General features: G+C 46.8%; 1 protein-coding gene across 3 annotated transcripts in view; it reads left to right on the top strand.

The window, feature by feature from the left end:
- Window positions 1-24,239, top strand: part of LOC126272999 (transmembrane protein adipocyte-associated 1 homolog) — a 170,914-nt gene that overhangs the window by 96,954 nt on the left and 49,721 nt on the right. For all 3 annotated transcript variants that reach the window (XM_049976360.1, XM_049976358.1, XM_049976359.1), the window contains exon 8: window positions 18,765-18,894. In XM_049976360.1, coding sequence (XP_049832317.1) covers window positions 18,765-18,894 — 130 coding nt within the window. The remainder of the gene's footprint in view (window positions 1-18,764; window positions 18,895-24,239) is intronic.

Genomic DNA, 24,239 nt, shown 5'->3' with positions numbered 1-24,239 from the left:
ATGCTACACCTGCCCCCTTGATGGTGGGGGGCACTTCACTCCCTGCTGCTCCTGCCCTACCTGCCTCAGGAGCAGCAACCCCCCAACCATCGGGGACATCAGTCCCCACTTCTAAGCTGGGGAAGCCTCAAACTTCCCCGGCTCGAATAGCACGGAAAGGGTCCCTTGGATCCCTTCCTTCCCAGGTTTCCGCCTCTGGGAAGGGTGACGTCAGCCAATGGAAGAAAAGCAGACCGGCGGCTGGTCCCAGGGCTTCCCGCTCCTCCTCCGTCCCGGAGACTGACTCGCTGGAGCCCTCCCAGCCAATGAAACCCAAGGACCAGAGAGACAAGACGAAGAAGAAGACCTCTAAGGCCAAGGAACACGCGGTGGCATCCACCCCACTGCTCCCTACAGGCCCTGCGTCCGAGGATAAGGTGGAGATCCGGGCGTCCGCTGAGGACCTGGATCTCGCCGGACCCTCAGACACCATGGAAGCAGATTGTACTGGTCCTCCATCGGTGGCAGCAGGTGACCCAGTGGCGTGATCTGCCTCCTCGGCCCCTTCACGCCTTTTTCGGACATGGACAAAGCGATACTACAGTGGAACTGCAGCGCTTTTTTCCACCACCTTGCTGAGCTTCGCCAACTCATCAGCAGTCACCCTTTCCTCTGCATTGCCCTACAGGAAACTTGGTTTCTGGCAATGCGGACCCCTGCCCTACGTGGGTATCGGGGTTATTACAAGAACCGGGCAGTTTATGAGAGGGTATCTGGTGGAGTCTGCGTCTACATCCTCAACTCTGTCTACAGCGAATGTGTACCTCTTCACACACCTTTAGAGGCTGTCGCTGTAAGGATGTGGACGCCTCAGCCTATTACTGTCTGCAGTTTGTATCTTCCGCCAGATGGTGATGTCTCGCGTCATGTGTTGGCTGCATTGATAGCACAACTGCCTCCTCCTTTTGTGTTACTGGGCGACCTTAACGCCCATAACCCCCTGTGGGGTAGCGCCGCGATTACTGGCCGGGATATAGATGTCGAGACTCTTCTCTCGCAGCTTGACCTCTGCCTCTTAAACACGGGAGAGCAGACACATTTCAGCGTAGTCCATGGCACATTTTCGGCCATCGACCTTTCTATCTGCAGCCCCGGACTTTCACCATCCATCCACTGGAGTGTCCATGACGACTTATGTGGTAGTGACCATTTCCCCATCTTTCTGTCACTACCACAGCGTCACTCTTCTGAACGCCCCTCCAGATGGGCTCTGAATAAGGCTGACTGGGGCTTGTTCTCCTCTCTCGCCACTATCGCACCTCCTTCCCATGACACCATTGATGCGGTGGTTCAGTCGGTCACCACCAGCATCGTCTCTGCGGCGGCATCTGCGATTCCCTGTTCATCCGGGTCCCCTCGGTGGAGGACTGTGCCTTGGTGGGCACCCGAGATCGCAGAGGCGATTAGAGATCGCCGGCGGGCTCTTCAACGCCATAAGCGGCACCCGTCCTTGGAGAACCTCATCGTTTTCAAACAGCTCCGTGCCCGTGCCCGACGCCTTATTCGCCAACGGAAGCAGGAGTGCTGGGAATGGTATGTTTCCACCATTGGCGTCCGTACCTCTGCATCGCAGGTTTGGGCTAAGATAAGCCGACTCCATGGCTATCGGCCACCTGTCTCTGTCCCTGGGCTTTCACTGAATGGAGTGGTGTGTCCTGACTCCGACACGATTGCGGACCGGTTAGCAGCGCATTTTGCTCAGTGTTCCGCATCTACGAATTACCCACTGGCCTTCCGCTCCCGGAAAGAGCGGTTGGAAAGTTGGAGGCTTTCCTTTCACACGCGCCACGCGGAGTCGTACAATGCTCCTTTCAGCGACTGGGAATTCCAGAGTGCACTATCTGCTTGCCCTGATACGGCTCCTGGGCCAGACCGCATCCACAGCCAGATGCTGAAACACCTCTCTGTGAATTGCCAGCGACACCTCCTAGATGTTTTCAACCGCATCTGGGTTGAGGGTGTGTTCCCGTCTCAATGGCGAGAAAGCATCGTCCTCCCCGTGGCATTGCAGTTGCTGAGCGCCAGCTGCAGGGCGCTATCCGCAAGGCGCAGTCATGGGCTGTAGCGAACGGCTTCCAGTTTTCGGCCGCTAAGACCTGCGTTACGCATTTCTGCCGGCGTCGCACGGTTCACCCTGAGCCACGCCTTTACCTTGACGGTGAACCTCTTGCTGTGGTAGAGACGCATCGGTTCTTGGGCCTGGTATTTGATGCCCGGTTGACTTGGCTGCCACATATTAGGCAGCTTAAACAAACATGCTGGCGGCATTTAAACGCTCTCCTTTGCCTTAGCCACACCGAATGGGGTGCCGATCGGTCCACCCTTTTCCGGCTGTATCAAGCGCTGATCCAGTCCCGCCTTGATTATGGGTGTGTGGCTTATGGCTCGGCATCGCCATCAGCATTGCAATTGCTGGATCCCATCCATCACTGCGGGATCCGACTCGCCACAGGAGCATTTCGGACAAGCCCTGTTGACAGCTTACTTGTGGAGGCTGGTGTTCCTCCATTGCGGATCCGGCGCGACCGACTTCTGGCCACTTATGCTGCCCACATTTGTAGCTTGCCAGGGCAACCCAACTGCCGTCTCCTGTTCCCGCACTCGATCGTCCATCTTCCAGACAGGCGGCCCCGGTCAGGGTGTACGATCGCGGTTCGCATCCGGGCTCTACTGTGTGGGATTGAGTTTTTTCCTCTCCCGCCTGTTTTCCGGGCCAATCTCCGTCTGCCCCCTTGGTGTGTGTGCCGACCATGCATTCGGCTGGATTTGGCACAGGTTCGGAAAGACTCGGTCCCTCCTCCGGCCCTCCGCCGCCGCTTTGTTTTTCTCCTTGCCGAGTTTCCCGGATCTGCCGTGGCCTATACCGACAGTTCGATGGTCTCTGGTCGCACTGGTTACGCTCTTACTCTAGAGGATCATTGTGAGCAACGGTCGCTGGCACCCGGGAACAGTGTATACACTGCCGAGTTGGTTGCCATCTATCGCGCCCTAGAGTACATCCGCTCCCGCTCAGGTGAGTCCTTTGTCATCTGTAGTGACTCCCTGAGTGGTTTACGAGCTCTTGACCAGTGCTTTCCTCGTTCCTGTCTGGTGATGGCCATCCACGAGTCGCTCCATGCTCTTGCCCGTTGTGGCCGCTCCGTGGTCTTTGTTTGGACCCCAGGTCATGTCGGCATCCCGGTCAATGAGCGGGTTGACACGCTGGCTAAACAGGTAGTGAGTTCACCGGCTCTGGAACTCGGCCTTATGGAGTGTGATCTCCTGTCGCTTTTGCGCCAGAAAGTGCTTGGTGCCTGGGGTGACGAGTGGCGCACCCTGCCCACGCCCAACAAACTTCGGGCAGTGAAGGAGACGACCGGTGTGTGGCGCTCCTCCGTGCGGGCCTCTCTGAAGGACACTGTCGTCCTCTGCCGGCTGCGCGTTGGCCACACGTGGCTGACGCACGGCCATTTGTTGCGCCGGGAGGACCCACCGCTATGTCGCTGCGGGGCAGCTCTGACGGTGGTCCACATTTTGGTGGACTGCCCGCTTTTAACAGGACTCGGGCAGACGTTTGCGCTGCCTGATACCCTCCCTGCCCCTTTTTTGTGATGACATTGCTATGGCGGACCTCGTGTTGAGTTTTATTCGGGCAGGGGGTTTTTATTGTATGATTTGAGTGTTGTCCTTTTATTTCCTGTATTGACTTGGGCCTTTGGCCTGTGGTTTTAAGCTGTGGGTTTTAATGTCATTTGGTGGTTGGCTTTTCCTGTGTGATTTTAGTTCCGTTTGTCTGGTCTTTGTCTGTTTTTCTTGTATTGTGTCGTCCCTTGTCTCAGTTCTCCGTTTTTAATGACTGACAGTTTTTATTTCGTGTGATTTTATCGTGGAACAAGGGATCGATGACCTTAGCAGTCTGGTCCCTTCAATCCCACACCCAACCAACCAACTTGAACGGATGGTAGCCTGTCGGCTCAATTGGGTCCTCGAATCTCGGGATCTATTGTCCCCTTACCAGTGTGGCTTTCGAGAGGGACGGTCTCCAATCAATCATTTACTTCACTTGGAATACGCAGTTCGGCAGGTTTTTTCCCAGCGCCGCCATTTGGTTGCAGTGTTTTTTGACCTTCGCAAGGCCTATGACACGGCCTGGCACCATCACATCTTACCCTTCATCAGTGGGGTCTTCGGGGCCCACTCGCGATTTTTATCCACCAGTTCCTGTTCCATTGGTCATTCAGAGTTAGAGTTGATATTATTTTTAGTTCTCCACAGACCCAGGAGACGGGCATCCCACAGGGTTCTGTCTTGAGTGTCCTTCTTTTCCTCATTGCTATCGATGGAGTTGCGGCCTCTGTCGGTCCTTTGTTCGCCCCCTACCCTGTATGTGAATGATTTCTGCATATGGGTTAGTTCCTCTTCGATGGCATCTGCAGAATGGCAGCTCCAGGGAGCTATACAGCATGCCTCTGCATGGACCCTCTCACACGGGTTTCAATTCTCTCCTTCAAAATCGCGAGGCCATCAAAGCAGATGCAAACTCATAATATTGGCACTTTGTATAAAACCACTTTTTGTAAAAACACTTTTCCAATAACCAGTATAATTTGGTTTGCTGCCAGTCAACCCACATTGATAGGTATACACTCTCAGCTGGTACGGTATTACTCCTATCACAATGCCATCACAACTACACGCCTCCACTGCATCTCAAATCTGACAACACTAGCACTTACTGGGTGCATTTGGCCCTTGAGTATAGATTAATCTGTACCCTCGACCTTTGTGAGTAATATATGCTTATCTTTGAGTAAAGAGCCATGGACCCTGTAAACTCTCTCTTCGTCCTTCACCCTCCGTCTGTCTGTCGGACAGTGTAGTGTAGTGTTAATTTTAATAACTGTGAGCTTGTGAGGACAACAAAGGCCCCCCCACCCACCCACCCATCAGGGATGTCTGTCCCCGCTTCTAAGCTGGAGAAGCGCCTAACGTCTTCGGCTCCTCTCGCTTGCAAGGGGTCCCTTCCCAGTTTTCCACAAGAGGGAAGGATGACGCTCGGCAGTGGCATATGTGCCCACAAGCAGCTGGTCGTAGGGCTTCGCGATCCTTCTCCGTCCTGGAGACTGAATCGGTGACGCTCTCCCAGCCAGTGAAACCCAAGGAGAAGCGAGAAAAGTCCAAGAAGACCTCTAAAACGAAGGAACTTGCGGTGGCACCCACCCCACCACAACCTACAAGCTCTGCGTCTGAGGGCGAGGTAGAGATTCTGGTGTCGGCTGAGGACCTAGATCTCGCCAGACTCGCAGACACAATGGATGTCACTGGCACAGGTACTCAATTGGTGGCAGCAGGTGACCAGTAGTGTAATCTGCCTCCTCAGTCCATTCATGCCTTTCTTAGCTATGGACAATGTCATCCTCCAGTAGAACTGCAGTGGTTTTTTCCACCATCTTGCTGAGCTCTGACAACTTCTCAGCCTTCATCCTTTCCTCTGCATTCCAGAAAGTTGGTTTCCAGCAATGCGAACCCCGCCCTCTTTGGCTATCGGGGTTATTATAGGAACAGGGCATCTTATGAGAGGGTATCTGGTGGTGTCTGCATCTACGTCCTTCATTCCTTTTACATAGAGTCTGCCCCTCTACAGACACCTTTAGAGGCTGTCACTATTCAGGTGTGGTGGCCTCGGACTGTTACTGTCTGCAGTCTCTATCTTGCACTGGATGGTGACATTCCGCAGAGTGTCCTGGCTCTGCTGATAGCCCAATTGCCTCCATATTTTCTGTTACTGAGCAACTTCAACACCCATAACCCTCTGTGGGGTGGATCAGTGGCAACAGGCTGAGGCAGCATCATTGAGCAAGTATTAGGACAGCTCAACCTCTCTTTTAAATAATGGTGCCTTTACACATTTCAGTGTGGCACATGGCACGTACTCAGCCATCGACCTTTCGATCTGTAGCCCTAGCCTGTTACCATCTCTCCAATGGAGTGTGCATGAAGACTTGTGCAGTAGTGACCACTTTCCAATCTTTCTGTCACTACCACAGCGTCACTCTTCTGGACACTGGACACCCCTCCAGATGGGCTATGAATAAGGCTGACTGGGACTTGTTCACCTCCATTGCCCCTATTCAGTCTCTTTCCAATGACACCATTGATGTGGTGGTTCACTCGGTCACCACCAGCATCGTTTAGCCGCAGACTCTGCTATTTCCTGTTCTTCTGGGTCCCCTCGGCGGAGGACTGTGCCTTAGTGGTCGCTCGAGATCGCTGAGGCGATTAAAGATTGCAGGTGGGCACTCCAGCATCAGAAGCGGCATCCCTCATTGGAACACCTCATTACCTTTCAACGGCTCCATGCACGAGCCCACCGCCTTATTCGCCATCGCAAGCAGGAGGCATTGGCCTCCATACCTCTCCATCATAGATTTGGACCAAGATTAGGTGACTGTGGCTATCAGACCCTCGTCAGCATACCTGCACCTTCATTGAATGGAGCAGTCTGTACTGACTCCGACACAATTGCAAACTGCTTAGCAGAGCATTTTGCTCAGAGTTTTGCTTCTGCGAATTACCCACTGGCCTTCCACTCCCAGAAAGAGCGGTTAGAACATAAGTCTTTCATTTCACACCACCCTGAATCGTACAATGTTCCATTCAGTGAGTTGAAATTCCAAAGTGCCCTAGCCACTTGCCCTGATACGGCTTCCGGGCCAGATCGCATCCACTGTCAGATGCTCAGACACCTCTCGGTGGACTGCCAGCGACATCTCCTAGACCTTTCCAAATGTATCTGGTTCAGGGTGAGTTCCCATCGCAATGGCGGGAAAGTGTTGTAATCCCTGTGTTGAAACCTGGCAAGAACCCACTGGAGACAGACCGCTACTGCGCCATTTGTGTCACCAATGTTCTTTACAAGTTGCTCGAACGCATGGTGAGCCGGAGGTTGAGTTGGCTACTTGAGTGTCAGCACCTTCTGGCTCCGTCTCGGGGTAGGTTCCATAAGGGCCGTTCTGCCGGCGATAATATGGTGCGCCTGGAGTCTGCCATCTGTACGGCCTTTGCCCGCCGTCTGCATCTGGTCGCCGTCTTTTTTGACATACGGAAGGCATACTGTACGACATGGCAACATCACAGCCTCTCTCTGCTTCATGGTTGGGGTCTTATGGGTCCGCTACCAGTTTTCATACAAAATTTTCTGTCGCTTCATTACTTTCATTTACAAGTTGCGGCCTCCAATAGTTCCCCCGGGTTCAGATGAATGGGGTACCGCAAGGATCTGCATGTTGTCTGCTTTTTGATTGCAATTAATGGCCTTGCTGCGGCAGTGGGAATGTCTGTCTCATCTTCTTCGTATGCTGACGACTTCTGCCTTTGTAGTGCATGGCTTTCAGTTTTCGGCTGTCAAGACGTGCGTTATGCATTTCTGCCGACAACGCACTGTTCACCTTGAGCCTTGGCTTTAACTTGACGGCAAACCTCTTGCTGTGGTGGAGATGCATCAGTTTTTGGAATTGGTTTTCGATACACGGTTGACATGGCGGCCTCATATTCGGCAGCTTAAAGAAACTTGCTGGCGGCATTTTAGCGCTCTTTGTTGCTAGAGTCACACCAGCTGGAGTGCCGATCGGTCTACCCTTCTATGGCTGTACCAGGTGTTAATTCAGTCCTGCCTGGCTTATCGTTTGGCATCCCCTTCCGCATTGCAGTTGCTGGACCCCATCCTTCACAGTGGGATCCGACTCACCACTGGAGCATTTCATACAAGCCCTGTCAACAGCATACTTGTGGAGCCAAGTGTCCCTCCATTGCAGTTCCAGCGCCAATGATTACTGGCCACTTATGCTACACATGTTTTCAGCTTGTCCGGGCATCTCAATTATCGTCTCCTGTTCCCTCAGTCAGTCGTCCATCTTCCAGCGCGGTGGCACCAGTCAGGGTGTACGATCGTGGTTCGCGTCAGAGCTCTTCTCTCTAGGCTTGAGGTTTTCCGTCTTCCACCTCTTTTCTGGGCCCATCTGCGTATACCCCCATGATGTGTGCCCCGCCAGTGCCTTCGGCTCGATTTGGCACAGAGCCTGAAGGACTGAGGCCCTCCGCCGCCATTTTATTTCAATCCTTGCCATGATTCAAGGGTCTGACGTTATCTATACAGATGGTTCGGTGGTTGCTGGTCATGTCAGTTAAGCTCTTACTCTAGTGGATCTTTATGAACAACATTCATTGCCAGCTGGCAGCAGTGTTTTCACTACTGAACTGGTAGCCCTCTCTCGTGCCCTAGAGTATATTCGCACTTGCTCAGGTGAGTCCTTCGTCATCTGTAGTGACTCCCTGAGCAGTTTGAGCTAGCAACCAGTGTTCCCCTCGCTCTCATCTGGTGATGGCTATCCAGGAGTCCCTCCATACTCTTGCCCATTGCGGCTGCTCTGTGGTCTTTGTGTGGACCTCGGGTCATGTAGGCATCCCGGGAAATGAACGTATTGACACTCTGGCCAAACAGACTGTCGGTGCACAAGCCTTGGAGATTGGCTTTTCTGAGAGTGACCTCAGGTCAGTTTTGCGGCAGAAGGTACTTCGCAGCTGGGGTGAAGAATGGCATGCCCTGCTTTCACCCAACGAACTTACGGCCATCAAGGAGGCTACTGGTGCATGTTGCTCCTCCTTTGCTGGTCTCTCGCAAGGACTCTGTTGTCCTCTGCCAGCTGCACATTGGCCACACCTGGATAACACACTAGCTGTTTATTGCACAACGAGGGCCCATCTTTATGTAGCTGTGGGTCAGCTTTGACTGTGGTCCACATCTTGTTGGATGCCAGTTTTAACTCCGTTCAGGCAGACGTTTGTGCTGCCTGATATGCTTGCTGCACTTTTATCAGATGGCAGATTTAGTTTTGAGTTTTATTTGTGCAGGGCGTTTTTAATCACTTGATCAAAGTGAGTGAGTGTGTGTGTGTGTGTGTGTGTGTGTGTGAGAGAGAGAGAGAGAGAGAGAGAGAGAGAGAGAGAGAGAGATTTTTAATTCCTTTTTTCTGGTCTCTTGTCCTTTGTCATCTCCACTTTTTTTGTTTGTTTTTATTTCTTGTGGGGGTTTAAAGTTCATGGAAAAAGGGACCGATGGCCCTAGTAGTCTGGTCCCTTCAATCCCACAAACCAGCCAACCACCAACGGCAAGGTCCATGGTTCGGTAAGCTTTGCCGCTTACCTCATAGGTAGAGGTGTAAGTAGCATGGCCACTCCTCTGCGGAGTTAGAGATTGTGAAAGGAACAGTGTATTATCGTCTGTCTTACAGTGCTGATTACTCATGGACGTATGCGACTATCAATCAGTTACTACGGTGTACACTAATAAACCAAAACATTGTGACCACTGCCAACCACGGCGTTGGATGCTAGGTGGTGGCGTTGCGGGCATGTGACGCGGTAACAAAAGTATGTAAGCCGAGCAGACACACACAAGTGATCACCCTAGCGAAGATATGGGCTGCCAATGGGGAACTCCATTGAGATAAGAGACTTTACAAAGGGCAGATTAATATTACACAGTCTGTGAACAAGTATCACGAAAATGGCGAAGATGGTCAAATATTCATTTGCTACTGTCTTGAGTATTCACAGAAAGAGGAAGAAGGGCGGTGAAACTGCCACTAGGTGCTTAATCATTGGAAGTCTGCGACTCTTCACAGAACGCAGGGTTCGTACGCTTGTCTACTCTGTAAAGTAGATAGGTGGTGGCTTGTGGCATCCTTGCCAAAACAGCACAATGCTGGTGGTTGCACAATTGTTTCGGAGCACACCATTCATCGTAGATTGTTGAACGTGGAACCCTGCAGCAGACCACCCATACGTGTTCACAAGTTGACCCAATGACATCGTCAATTACAACTGCAATGGGCATGGAACCATCGAGATTCAATCGTTGATCAATGGAAAAGTGTCAGCTCTTCGGGTGAATCACATTTTGCTACATTAGGTCGATGGTTGTCTCCACAAATGCAGTCATCGACATGAACGGAGACTAGAAATGAGCAGCATGCCACAGACGCAGGCTGGTGGGATCAGTATTACGCTATGGAAGACATTCTCCTACACTTACAGACCAACTGTGGAAGACACACGGACAGTTACAAATCTCCTGCATTCCTTCACGCTTGATGTCTTCCCCAATGGCAATGTCATCTTTCAGCAGTGTAATTGTCCGTGTCTCAGAGCCAGAACCAAGCTACAGAGGTTTGAGGAGTGGTATAGTGTACTCACGTTGATGTCTTGGTGACCAAATTCGCCTGATGTAAACCCTTTGGAAGCCGTCAGAACCACTATCAGATGCCATAACCGCGTACACAAATCAGCGCCCTGTTATTTACCCGAATTACATGTACTGAGCGTAGGCATCTAATGTCATATATCACCACAAACCTTCCAACAAATTGTTGGGTCTGTGATACACAGAATCAGAGACATATTTTGTCCAAATGCAGACAAACAAGCTATTAAGCAGGTGGTCATAATGTTTTGGCTGATCAGTTTAAACTTTGCCACAGAATTCGTGAATTACGTTATTGAAACAACTTCGTAGACAGGAATATGAAATTAAATGAAGACTGCCGTAATAAATCGCAATGAGTGGAGCAAAATTAATGTTCATAACATTTAGTAAACATTTGTGATTGTATATCGTATTGGATAATTCATTTGCATATGAGCACAGTTACTGTTATTAATGAAATAATCATCCGCTCAGTCAGAAAACACAATAATGCTTCCTCAGGCAATTGTAATGTCACATCTTTGGGGCAACCGCAGTCTGAGACAGAGATCATTCGAGATGAAATGTTCCGAATGGTTCAGACTTTCAACGATCAGTAGGTTGGGTCAGCGGGCATCTTATCGTGCCTTTACTAAAGTTAGTCTGCTGAGGACTTATTCTGATTTATGTTAACAATTACTAAGAAGAGTGTTACATATGTGGCCCGACGTTGTCGCCCCACAATGTCAGTATTGGCTCTTAAGAAAAAACAATTGACGACTGCTGGTATAGAGCATAACACTGGGAGTGAAGTAAAACTAGTAGGTTTATGTGATGCTGTTTATGCAGGAAATCTTGTATCACAAAACTAACTTAATTTGCATTCAGAGATTGATATTGTAAAAGGACAAATACAATCACTAAATCACTGGGAGTGTTGAAATAGTTATGCATGCTTGCATTTAGTTTCAATACTCTCAAAATTTTCAGAGATGAAATGCATTTACTCTTTGCTTTTCATCATTGCTTATTCTTAACTGTAATTCAACTGTTGTCAGGGATCCTAGTCAAATAAATTAAGATATTTAACTGATAAAAAAAAAATTTATTTCTCTCTGCAAATCTTGAAATAACTTGTCATTTTCCACTCAAGGAATGGTGGTTGTGTGTGAGGATGTAGTTAGTGAGGCATAAAAGGAATGATCCAGTGATTGCCTGAAAGAACAAACACTGTTACAACAATTCAGCTGCTGTAAATATTATTAGATAGATAGATACATTCAGTGATCACAGGCCCTGCAGACCACATGCTGCTTCCACAAACTGACTCCATTCCTTCCTGTTTTGTGCCCAGTTTCTCCAGGTGTCTTCAATTCCCAGGGCTGCTAGGTCCTTCGCCAGGTCTTCCATCCAGCACTACCTTGGTTGTCCAATGAGGCGTTTGGTGTTTGGTTTCCCCACTGGTGCCATCTTCACCAGTCTTCCATCTGGCATACAGGCTACATGGCCCACCCATTTTTTATTCTTTTGCTGTTTATCTTCAGTAGAGTAGTTGGTTGTTGCATCAGAAGGTAGATTTCCTCGTTTTTCCTCCTCCATTCTCTGTTATCTAAAACTGGTCCTCATATCTTCCTCATTACTCTTCTTTCAAATATTAATAGTTTTTCTCTTTCTCACTTAGTCATGCTTTGTTTCTGAACCGTACATTACTGCTGGGCATATCACTGTGTTGTAGATTTTCATCTTAGTGTTCACTGAGATTGATTTAGAGCCAAGTGTCTCTGTGAGGGAATGTGTGCATTTCGTTCCCACTGCTATTCGTTCGTCGATGTCAAATTTTATGTCGTCCATGGTAAACCAAGATCCCAAGTATTTGAACTGGTCTACTCTCTTCAACCTCTTGCCATCTATCTTAAGAAATTCTACCTGCTCTTGTCTTCTTCGCAATTGTGTGAACTCTATTTTGTCTCAATTCACTTTGAGCCTTACATTCTGTGCATAATTGTCCATTTTCTGGTACATTTCTTTCAACTTGTGCTTTGATTCACCTAATAGTACTATGTCATCTACCTATGCGAGACAATTGAAGTTACCATCCATCTCTACTCCAGCCCATTCCTGTTGCCTACACTCTTTTATTACTTTCTCTAAGATGACACTGAACAGGACACATGAGAGATCATCCCCTTGTCTGAGGCATGCTTCAGTCTCAAATGTTTCTGATGTAGCTCCTTGGAAACATACTGCTGCCTTTGACCCTTCCGTATAAGTTTGCACCATTCTCACTAGCTTCTCAGGGATTCTGAAGTCCCTCATTGCATTGTATAGGCTATTCCTGTGGATGCTGTCATATGCACGTTGAAAACTGACAAACAGGCTGTAGATATCTTTATCATATTCCCAATGTTTTTCAAACAATTGTCTTAGTGTAAAAATGTGATCTGTTGTCGATTGGTTTGGTCGAAAGGCAGCTTGGCACTCCTATATGTTGTTCTCTATGAATGGTTGCAATTTTCGTAGGATAATGATGGGCAGCACCTTACATGTTACATTCAACAAGCTGATTCCTCTGTAGTTATCACATTCCATTTTGCTTCCCTTCTTGTATATTGGGCATATTATAGCAAATTTCCATTCTTGTGGCAGTCTCTCCTCCTCCCATATCAACTGGATCAGTTTATATATCTCTAAATGTAAGCTCTCACCTCCCTCACCAAGCGAGGTAGCGCAGTGGCTAGCGCACTGGACTCGCATTCGGGAGGACGACGGTTCAATCCCGCGTCCGGCCATCCTGATTTAGGTTTTCCGTGTTTTCCCTAAATCACTTCCTTTGAAAGGGCACGGCCGACTTCCTTCCCCGTCCTTCCCTAATCCGATGAGATCGATTACCTCGCTGTCTGGTCTCCTTCCCAAAACAACCCAACCCTCTCACCTCCCTCCTTGATTAATTCTGATGTTATTCTGTCCTCCCCTGGGGCTATGTTGTTTCTGAGTCCTTTGACTGCGATCTTCACGTCTTCTTCCCTAACTTCCCATTCTTCATCTTTTCTTTCCTCCATAGTGTTGGGAGGTAATATCCCATCTTGTTCTGGGCGATTCAACAGTTCTGAGAAGTATTCTTTCCATCTTTCTACAATTCTTTCCTTATCATTTATCAAGTTGCCGTTCTTATCTCTAATGAAAAAAGCTGGGCTCTGAAATTCAAGTTTCTGATTTTTTATGTATTGGAAGAAATGCCTTGAGTTCTTGTTTTGGCTGTCTGCCTCAGCTTGTTCTAGCAAACTGGTTAGATATATTCTCTTCTCAGCTCTTAGGATTTGTTTTGTCTCTCTTCTGATGTTGATAAAATGTTACCTTTTCTGCTCATTCTCCCTGTCAGCTAGCCACTTCTCTCTCATCTTTCCTTCTCTTTTCTGTAGCTTTCTGGTGTGTATAATTGAACCATTTCCTCTTCATTATCTTCATTCTTCCCAATCTATCCTGCGCTACACTTATTGCCATGGGCTTTTTCTTCCCACCTTTCCTCCATGTTTTCTCTTCTCTTGGTTCTAGAGTCTCTAGGACCTCAAAACAGTTTTTTATTTCTATAGCATATTGTTCTTTAATGGCACTTTCTCGTAGTTTCTCAACATTCAAAGCAGGTTCTAGTGTCCCGTTCTTCTTATGCATGTAGGTGAACATGAGTTTAAGCCTGCACACAATGAGGAAGTGGTCTGACACACATTCGGCTCCTCTGTACAAACTGATATCCATGACTTTATGGCTGTAGTGCTGGTCCACCAAGATGTGATCTATCTGGTTTATGGTTCTTCCATCTGGTGAACATCACGTTCTCTCGTGTTCGAAGTAAGTCGAACGTACTCTCAGGTTCTTTGAGATAGCTAAGTTGATCATCCTATGACCATTCCCATTGGTTTCATCATGCAAACTGTGCCTTCCTATAGTTGGCATGTAGAATTCTTGTTTTCCTGCTTTCCCATTAAAATCTCCCAGCACTATCCTGATATTTCTAGTTGGTGTGCTCTCAATTGTTTGTTTTAGTTGGTCATAGAACTCTTCCTTTTCCTCATCTGTTTTATCCTCAGTTGGGGCTTGACATTGATGAATGTGATTTCTGACACTTGGTTTCCAAGTACTATTTAGGACATTCTCTTGTTAACAGCTTTGAATTCCTTCACTGAATATGCTGCTTTGTTGTGTATTACAAACCCATTCCAGAATTGGTATTTATCTACACATCCACTGTAGAATAGTGTGTATCCATCCTCTTTGTGAGTTCCTGCTCCTAACCATCTTGTCTCTTGTACTGCCACCAGGTCCAGTTTATATCTGTTAGTTTCTGAGACCATAGTCTGGATGGTTCCTGGTCTATACAGGCTCTGAACATTCCAAGATACAAAATTAAAATTTCTAAATTGTGTGCCGTTTGTCCTTTGCAGTTTTCGTATTCCATTGTATCCATCCATGTCCAAGGCAAGTTTGTTGGATTCGCAAATTGCATATATGTATTGATGCTAGGTGGAAGTTTTATTAATCACACACGAAAGTGTGTGCCGTACCAGGACTCAAACCTGTGTTTCCTGCTTACCGCAATCAGTCGCCTTAATCCCATCAGCTATCCATGCACACCTCCCGGACCAACCCAAACTTCCATGTCACATTTGTTCCTATGCTCGCACTTTGTGATTACTGTATGGGGAGAGACGTGGGAAGAACACTGTAGTGTAATCTGTATACACTGTACAAGCACAAATATTGTGTAAATCATTAGTAAATGTCTCTAAATGCTGAAATGGCGATAAAAAAAATTTCTCCCTCCCTGTGTGGGAAGTATAAAGTGCAAGCACAGGGGTATGGACAGACATAACATATTGAAGTCTGATTTGATTTGCAAGTTGCTCACAGGTAGCCAATGTGGTAACGCTGACCGCTTGCAGTAATGAGGAAACTCCGGGTTTGAGTCCCGCTCCAGCACAAATTTTCATGTGTCGTTAATGCATGATACAGCTGACGTCAGTATATACTTGCAGTTTGCAAATCCACTTCATAATACAGTTCTTCTACCTTCCTCAGCTACAGTGACAGGTTTTCAGTTTTAGCTACATGTACTACAACTGAATCATTCATGTCCATCCAATATTCACAAAAATTCTGTGTTAAAGTTAACTTACTTGCTTGTGATTGTTGGTCATGTGTATATCTCGCCTTGGTTCACATTCCATGTGCTACCTCACAGACAGATTTTGCATTTGATTTTTGTCTGCTGATGAGGAAATCAGGAACATGGCCATGGCATTTATCCATGCTTTCATGGCTGCATCTTCAGGTTTAGCCAGTTTAGCTCGTGATCCAATTAAAACATCAAAAATTGTATAGATCTTGAGAATTACAATCATCTGGAATTTCTAACTTTAATAACTATTATTGGCTAGCATTGCAATATGTCTCACAGAAACTTATTCAGTCATTGTAGGTTACTTTTCGTCTGAACGAAATTTTGCCTGTTTATGGTGACTGATTAGTTTTTTCTGGGGTAAAACAACTTGTCTAATCATCTCAGGCAAACCGCACCATTCTTAGACCCATAAACTGATGAGGTATTTGAAGATTTGCAGAAATAACTTACTTTTTTGACTAGTGTCCTTTAGAACGGTTGACTTGACACACACACACACACACACACACACACACACACACACACACGTGGTGAAAAGTAAATGTGTGCACATCTCTAAAAATTAAAAATCTGAGATTGAATTCAAGCTTTTCTCAACTGAAGATACACAAATTTGTAGCACGGCCATGGGTACACACATGGCACCTTCTTATATGACCTGTTTACAAAATGTATAGAAGAAACCTCGCTGTTGTGTGGCAGCAGTGATTGTCTTCTGTCCAAAAACTGGTTTGATGTAGCTCTCCATACTAGTTTATTGAGCGGGAGCTTCAACATCTCTGCATAACTACTGCAACCTACAGCCTTCTGAATCTGCTTACTGTACTCGTGTCTTGGTCTCCCTCTGCCGTTTTGCTCATCATACTTACTTTAATTACCAAACTGGCAATTCCTCGGTGTCTCAGGGTGTGTCCAGTCAGGCAATCCCTTCTTTTTGTTAAGTTGTCATAAATTTTTTCTGCTTTTCAATGTAGTATTTTCCATTTGATCTACCCATAATTTAATCTTCAGCTGTCTCATGTAGCACGAGATTCCGAAAGCTCCTATTCTCTTCTTGACTGAACTCTTTATCATCCTTGGCTCTGTTCTGTACCAGGCTAAACTCCATACTAATATCTACAGAAAAGACATCCAAACATTTAAATTTGTAATCGTCCTTACAATTGGGTCTGCAGCTGGGATGAATTTTTTGAATGATTTCATGATGCCTTCAGCTGCCATTCTCTTTATTTCATGCATGATTGTAAAATTTCAGCCTTAGGCCACTATCTGAAACAGAAGCATTATACATTTGCTACTGACAGAAACAGAGGTTGTAATGAGTTTCAGGGAGAGCATTAGGGAACAATAGACAAGAATGGGGGAAGCAAATTACAGTAGAAGAAGAATTAGTAGCTTTGAGAGATGAAATAGTGAAGGTAGCAGAGGATCAAGTAGGTAAAAAGACGAGGGCTAATAGAAATTCATGGTTAACAGAAGAGATACTGAATTTAATTGATGAAAGGAGAAAATACAAAAATGCAGTAAATGAAGCAGGCAAAAAGGAATACAAACGTCTCAAAAAGAGATAAACAGGAAGTGCAACATGGTGAAGCAGGGATGGCTAGAGGACAAATATAAGAATGTAGAGGCGTTTATCACTAGGGGGTAAAATACATTAAAAACAAAGATTCCAAGACTTACCAAGCGGGAAAGTGCCGATAGACAGGCACAATAAAATAACACACAAAATTTCTAGCTTTCGCAACCAGCGGTTGCTTCTTCAGGAAAGAGCGAAGGAGAGGGAAAGACGAAAGGATGTGGGTTTTAAGGGAGAGGGTAAGGAGTCATTCCAATCCCGGGAGCGGAAAGACTTACCTTAGGGGGAAAAAGGATAGGTATATACTCGCATAGGTGTGTGTACACACACACACACGCACACACGCACACACACACACACACACACATACAGACACAAGCAGACATATTATGTCTGCATGTGTGTTTGTGTGTTATTTTATTGTGCCTGTCTACCAGCGCTTTCCCGCTTGGTAAGTCTTGGAATTTTTGTTTTTAATATATTTTTCCCATGTGGAAGTTTCTTTCTATTTTATTTACATCACTAGGGGGTAAGGTAAATACTGCCTACAGGAAAATTAGAGAGACCTTTGGAGATAAGAGAACGACTTGTATGAACATCTAGAGCTCAGATGGAAACCCAGTTCTAAGCAAAGAAGGGAAATCAGAAAGGTGAAAAGAGTATATAGAGGGTCTATACAAGGGCGATGTTCTTGAGGACAATATTATGGAAATGGAAGAGCATGTAGATGAAGATGAAATGGGAGATATGGAACTGCATGAAGAGTTTGACAGAGCACTGAAAGACCTAAGTCAAAACAAGGCCCCCGGAGTTGACAACATTCCATTAGAACTACAGATAGCATTGGGAGAGCCAACCCTGACAAAACTCTTACCATATGGTGAGCAAGATGTACGAGACAGGCGAAATACCCTCAGACGTCAAGAAGAATATAATAATTCCAGTCCCAAAGAAAGCAGGTGTTGACAGATGTGAAAATTACCGAACTATCAGTCTAATAAGCCACAGCTGCAAAATTCTAACATGAATTCTTTACAGACGAATGGAAAAACTGGTAGAAGCCAATCTCGGGGAAGATCAGTTTGGATTCTGTAGAAATGTTGGAACACCTGAGGCAATACTGACCCTATGACTTATCTTAGAAAATAGGGTCATTTAGCATTTAGCTTTTGATGAGTCAGCACCTCTACTATTCTGTGGGTTGTTGCCTGTACTCCTAAAATTTCTTAAATTATTTAATGACTGTTTTTGGTTAGACACCCTCTAGCATCTAAATGTAAAACTGTGTAATTGTTCTTGGTCATTAGCTTCAAAACTTTGGCTGTCACTTTTTTTTATTTTTATTAGTAAGATGTGACAGTGAGCAAACCACCTGATTATAATCTTGTCACGTTAGATTCTTTTAGTTAGTAGTCTTGGTTTCGTGATTGGTCTTCTTGTGTATAGTAGAATGCCTTTATCAAGGTCTTTCTCTTTTAATTTTTCAGCTGTTCATTTTAGTTTGAGTCTGCAGTGATATTTTTTAAAGAATCAGCTAGACTTTTTAACTATGAAAATATTTGAGCTTGTATGATCTAGTGAATTTAAGCACCAGCTTTTATCTTATTAGTGTGAGGGATGTTGTTTCCTTAGGGACAACTTTTTCCAATGAAATAAAAAAAATATTTGGCTGTTAATTTAGCATAACCAAATAGTTAATTTAATCCTGTATTTGTATAGTTGTTTATTTTGTTATTTTTCTTCCTTAGCATCTCTCAGCCAAGTATAATGTTCTCATACAAAGCACAAGTTGATGACAACATGGAAGATGATACAGTTTCGCTTCCTCATCAGCAATCTTTCTCATCGTTGAAGACTGACTCGGATTATATATACCAGGTAAGCTAAAGTATGTCTGTAAAGGCTAGTGTGTGCAGTCTAGTATAGAAGACTGTTCACTAAAATTATCAGGGATGATGCAGATTGCAAAGAAAATGCACTACATTAAATTGTATAGTTGATGGACGTGAACTCTTTTACAAAGAAAGTAGCTTTAGACTAAAAATACGTATATACCAGTGGAAGAATTGGTGGCTGGGAGAGCAAGTTAGGAAATATGCCCTCCACCTTCCTTGCATCCTTCCTCACCCAAGTTATTGCCCCAGTCTTCAATCGGCAGATATTGTCGCTTAAGCTGAGCTGGATCATGTACCTTTCCAGATAAACACTTTTTTAAATAGAGGAACGTAGAACAAGAAAAGCATACCCACATTAGAATAACTTTTTACTGGTATTAAAAATAAATTGTAATACGTTATTCAGAGATAATTTATCTTATACATGCAGAAAGTCCACATCAAATACAGTTTTTGAATTTATCCGTCTGGCATTGTTTACATTGAACATAGATTGTGAACACACAATGTAATTTTTATTTTATGTATTTCACTTCTGAAAGTTTTTCCCAGGTGGTTCAAAGGTATGATTGACAACAGAGTAAATTGATAATTGTCTGCAAGAGAAAAAATATCAAGGGCAGAAATACACTGTTGCCTCTAAAGAAATAGTGTGCAGTTTCAGCTAGATAATAAAACTGAAGTGTGAAAATCCTTTATAATTTATGCAAATTTCAAACATATGAGGTCTGTTTTGAAAATTCTAGAACTTTTCCATAAATTTTTCTACTGTTACCTTTTACTTATTGTGCATGGTCTCCTTCGAAATACTCTCCTTTATGATTGATACACTGCTTCCAACACCGTTTCCACTTCCAGAAGCAGTCCTGGTACGCCTCTTGCTGAATCACATGAAGTGCCGTTTGCGAATATTCTTTTGTGGTTTGTCATTGCAAATCTTCGTCCTTACAATGGGGTTTTAAATTTTGGAAAGAGAAAAGGTCTGGAGAGTATGGAGGAGGAGGTAGCATAGTGATTTTATTTATTTATTTATTTTTTATTTATTTATTTTTTTATTTTTTTTGTGCATTATTCATGTACCAATAGGGATGAATGTGTGGGTGCATTATCATGTTGCAAGTGCCATGAATTGTCTCGCCACATTTCAGACCATTTCCTTCTCAAATTTCCTCACGGGCATTGCAACTTGTCCCAGTAGTAACATGGATTAAAAGTTTGTTCCTGTGGCATGAATTCATGACGAACTAATCCTTCAAAGTTAAAGAAAACTTATTAGAATGGCTTAGACATTTGATCTGACCTGATGATCTTTTTTTGGTCTTGGAGAACCTTTCCCATCTGATTGTGAAGACTAAACCTTGGTCTCAACATCATAACTATTGGCCCACATCTCATCACCAGTTATGATTCTTGTAAGGAACATCTCATTCTCATTTGTGCTATTAAAAGCTCTTCACAGATTTGCATGGCGAATGTCTTTCTGGTCTTGACTCGTGAGCTGTGGATTGAACTTGTCATCAATACAATGCATTCGAAGATGCTGTGTCAGGATTTCATGCTATGACCCAACTGAAATGTTTCATTCTTCTGAAATCTCTTGGACAGTCAGCGTTCAATTGGTATAAACAATTTCATTGGAGTTAGTGACATGAGCATTGTCAGTAGACATCAGAGGGAGTCCTGAATAAGTATCGTCTTGACTTCTGTCCGGCCATGTGATGTACATATACAGACAAACAAATGATGATTATTTCAGAGAAACTGAATGGTTTAGTTTTTAGAGGTAAGAAAGGTTTCCTGTAGATGGCTCATAAGGATGTTGGCATAGGAGGGCACCATGTGGTTGCCCGTGGCTGTGACAGAGCACGGTGACAAGAACTTCCCTAGCTCTAGTCCACAAACAGATCTCCTGTTCCACCCCCCCCCCCCCCCCTTCTCTCCAATTGTCCCACCATGCCCAAGAAGCAGCTACAAATGAATGGCCACTTCATCATTCAGTACAACCATGGACTGGAAAGACTGCACCACATCCTTTGTCAGGGCTTTGATTACCTATTAAATATCCAAAAAAGGACGACATGCTAACTAAGATCCTTCTCATGTCCCCCCCCCCCCCCCCCCCAAATGATGGTCTGTCACCCACCCGACCTCCACAACACCCTAATCCATCCCTCACCATTCCCATTCAAAGCCCCTTGCTACAGAGAACATATCCTTGTGGAAGATTCAGGTGTCATTCCGGCCCAACCCACTGACCCAGCACTTCCTGTTCCAGTCCTGTCCAAGGGTTATCGTTCCCCATCAGAGGCTGGGCCACCTGTGAAAGCAGCTATGTCATATACCAATTATGCTGCAGCCATTTCACAGCTTTCTACATCAGTATGACTACCAACCATTTGTCCACCAGGATGATTGACCACTGCCAGATTGTGGCAAAGATCCTGATAGACACCCTGTGGCACAACATGCAGCTGAACATGACATGTTTGATTTCAGTTGCTGCTTCACAACCCGGGCCATCCAGACCCTCTTCTCCACCACCATCTTATCTGAACTTACAACACATTCTCTGCTCTCTGAATTATCACGCTCTCAATATATGGTAACCTGCTGTCCCCGCACCCTCCACCCAACAGCTTCCACCCTCTCTGCCTTATCACCACCTCCCTCTTTATGTCCTCCTCTCATCCCCTTTACTGCTCCCATCCCCCCCCCCCCCCTCTCCTCACACCACCCCCTACCTCCGTGCCCCACAGTCTCCTGATGTTGCACCAGCAGTCTTGTCATGCCTTCATCTAGTCCTTGCAGTGTCCACCACACAGTGCTCTCCCCCATCTCCAACCCCACCCCCATGCCCTCCTATCCATGCCCTTCTATCCCTCTCCATTGACATTTGCATTCATGTCCAAGCTGCCCTAGGTGCCAGTTGTGAGGTGTGTGTGTGTGTGTGTGTGTGTGTGTGTGTGTGTGTGTGTGTGTTTGTTTTCTTCCCTTATCTGAAGAGGGCTTAAGCTGAAAGCTAAATGTATAACTCTCTCTCTCTCTCTCTCTCTCTCTCTCTCTCTCTCTCTCTCTCTCCCCCTCCCTCTCTCTCTCCCCCATGTGGGTTCGGGGGTAAGAATAGGCCCACGGTATTCCTGCCTGTCGTAAGAGGCGACTAAAAGGAGTCTCAAACGTTTTGGCCTTGTGAGATGGTCCCCTAACGGGTTTGACCTCCATCCTTCTAAATTTTCCGAAGAGCGAGCCGATTGGGGAAGGGCGCCTTACAAGGAGCGATGTGTCCATCATGCATTACCATCTCTAGCCAGGTTTGTCGTCATCGCTTAGCAGTCCCGCTCACCTACCATCTCTTGGGCGTGGATTTGTTCTTGGGTGCAATTTATTGCAGTCTGCTATGCTGTGTCGCTTTATGCGCCAATGACGATATTGGACTACATCACCTGAAATCCAGCACGGTAGCCAGTCCGTTGTAGTGGGGCCGCCATGTACCCTGTTGGTTGTAGCCCCCTGACTACACAAGGATCGCTCTGCTGATGCCAACGCCGTTAACTCCCCATGTATGCCAAGGAGTAGATGCCTATCTCCTTGGGGCATTGGGACTCCCGGCAATGGCCATCCTGCCAGGTGGTCGTTGCTGAGGCTGGGTGGCGCCCGTGGGGAGGGCCCTTGGTCGGAGTAGGTGGCATCAGGGCGGATGACCCGCAATGAAGCGTGGTACATCATCTCTTGCTGGCGGCCAGCCGCCAGCAGTCTCTAAGCGTTCCAGGGCTCAATACAACGCAACTACATATGACCCCAAATCGTTCCCCTCCCTGGCTACACCATGGGAGGAACGAAAGACTAAGGATGCCAGCGAACTATACTCGCCCCGCTACCTGGTGTGTACGAGAGCTGATGGTGAATCCTTTACATCCATGAAGCCTCAGTTCTTCGTCGAGCACTTAAAGGACAAGTTCGGGGAGGTGGAGGGCTTGTCCAAAATGCACTCGGGCGCGGTTTTGATCAAATCGGCGTCCTCCGCCCAGTCCCGCAGGTTACTCGATTGTAACAAGCTGGGGGATGTTCCGGTTACAATCACGCCCCATAAGAGTCTTAATATGGTCCAGGGCATAATATTCCATCGGGACCTTCTATTGCAGTCCGAAGACGAGCTTCGCGCCAATTTAGAGCGGCGAGGTGTTCACTTCGTCCGGCGCGTACATCGTGGTCCAAGGGATAAGCAGGTTGCCACCGGTGCCTTAATCTTGGCCTTCGAGGGTGATACTTTACCTGAGAAGGTCAAGGTGATGGTCTATCGTTGTGACGTCAAGCCATATATCCCTCCCCCGATGCGGTGCTTTAAGTGCTGGAAGATCGGGCATATGTCTTCCCGCTGTACTTCCAGCCTCACATGTCGAGATTGTGGACGCCCATCACATCCCAATACTCCATGTGCTCCGCCTCCCATCTGTGTAAACTGCGGAGAGCACCACTCGCCTTGCTCGCCGGACTGCAGGATATTCCAGAAAGAGCGCAAAATCATGGAGTATAAGACCCTGGACCGCCTGACATACACTGAGGCCAGGCAGAAGTTCGAACGCCTCCATCCTGTTCGAATGACTGCCTCTTACGCCGCGGCTACCACTGTTATGGCCCCATTAGCTCTCCCTCAGACTGCCACCTCTGAGCCGGAATGCTACACCTGCCCCCTTGATGGTGGGGGGCACTTCACTCCCTGCTGCTCCTGCACTACCTGCCTCAGGAGCAGCAACCCCCCAACCATCGGGGACATCAGTCCCCACTTCTAAGCTGGGGAAGCCTCAAACTTCCCCGGCTCGAATAGCACGGAAAGGGTCCCTTGGATCCCTTCCTTCCCAGGTTTCCGCCTCTGGGAAGGGTGACGTCAGCCAATGGAAGAAAAGCAGACCGGCGGCTGGTCCCAGGGCTTCCCGCTCCTCCTCCGTCCCGGAGACTGACTCGCTGGAGCCCTCCCAGCCAATGAAACCCAAGGACCAGAGAGACAAGACGAAGAAGAAGACCTCTAAGGCCGAGGAACACGCGGTGGCATCCACCCCACTGCTCCCTACAGGCTCTGCGTCCGAGGATAAGGTGGAGATCCGGGCGTCCGCTGAGGACCTGGATCTCGCCGGACCCTCAGACACCATGGAAGCAGATTGTACTGGTCCTCCATCGGTGGCAGCAGGTGACCCAGTGGCGTGATCTGCCTCCTCGGCCCCTTCACGCCTTTTTCGGACATGGACAAAGCGATACTACAGTGGAACTGCAGCGCTTTTTTCCACCACCTTGCTGAGCTTCGCCAACTCATCAGCAGTCACCCTTTCCTCTGCA

This window comes from Schistocerca gregaria, chromosome 5 (assembly GCF_023897955.1).
Source record: "Schistocerca gregaria isolate iqSchGreg1 chromosome 5, iqSchGreg1.2, whole genome shotgun sequence".
NCBI lineage: Eukaryota > Metazoa > Arthropoda > Insecta > Orthoptera > Acrididae > Schistocerca > Schistocerca gregaria.
This window is presented reverse-complemented; position numbering and strand designations above follow the sequence as displayed.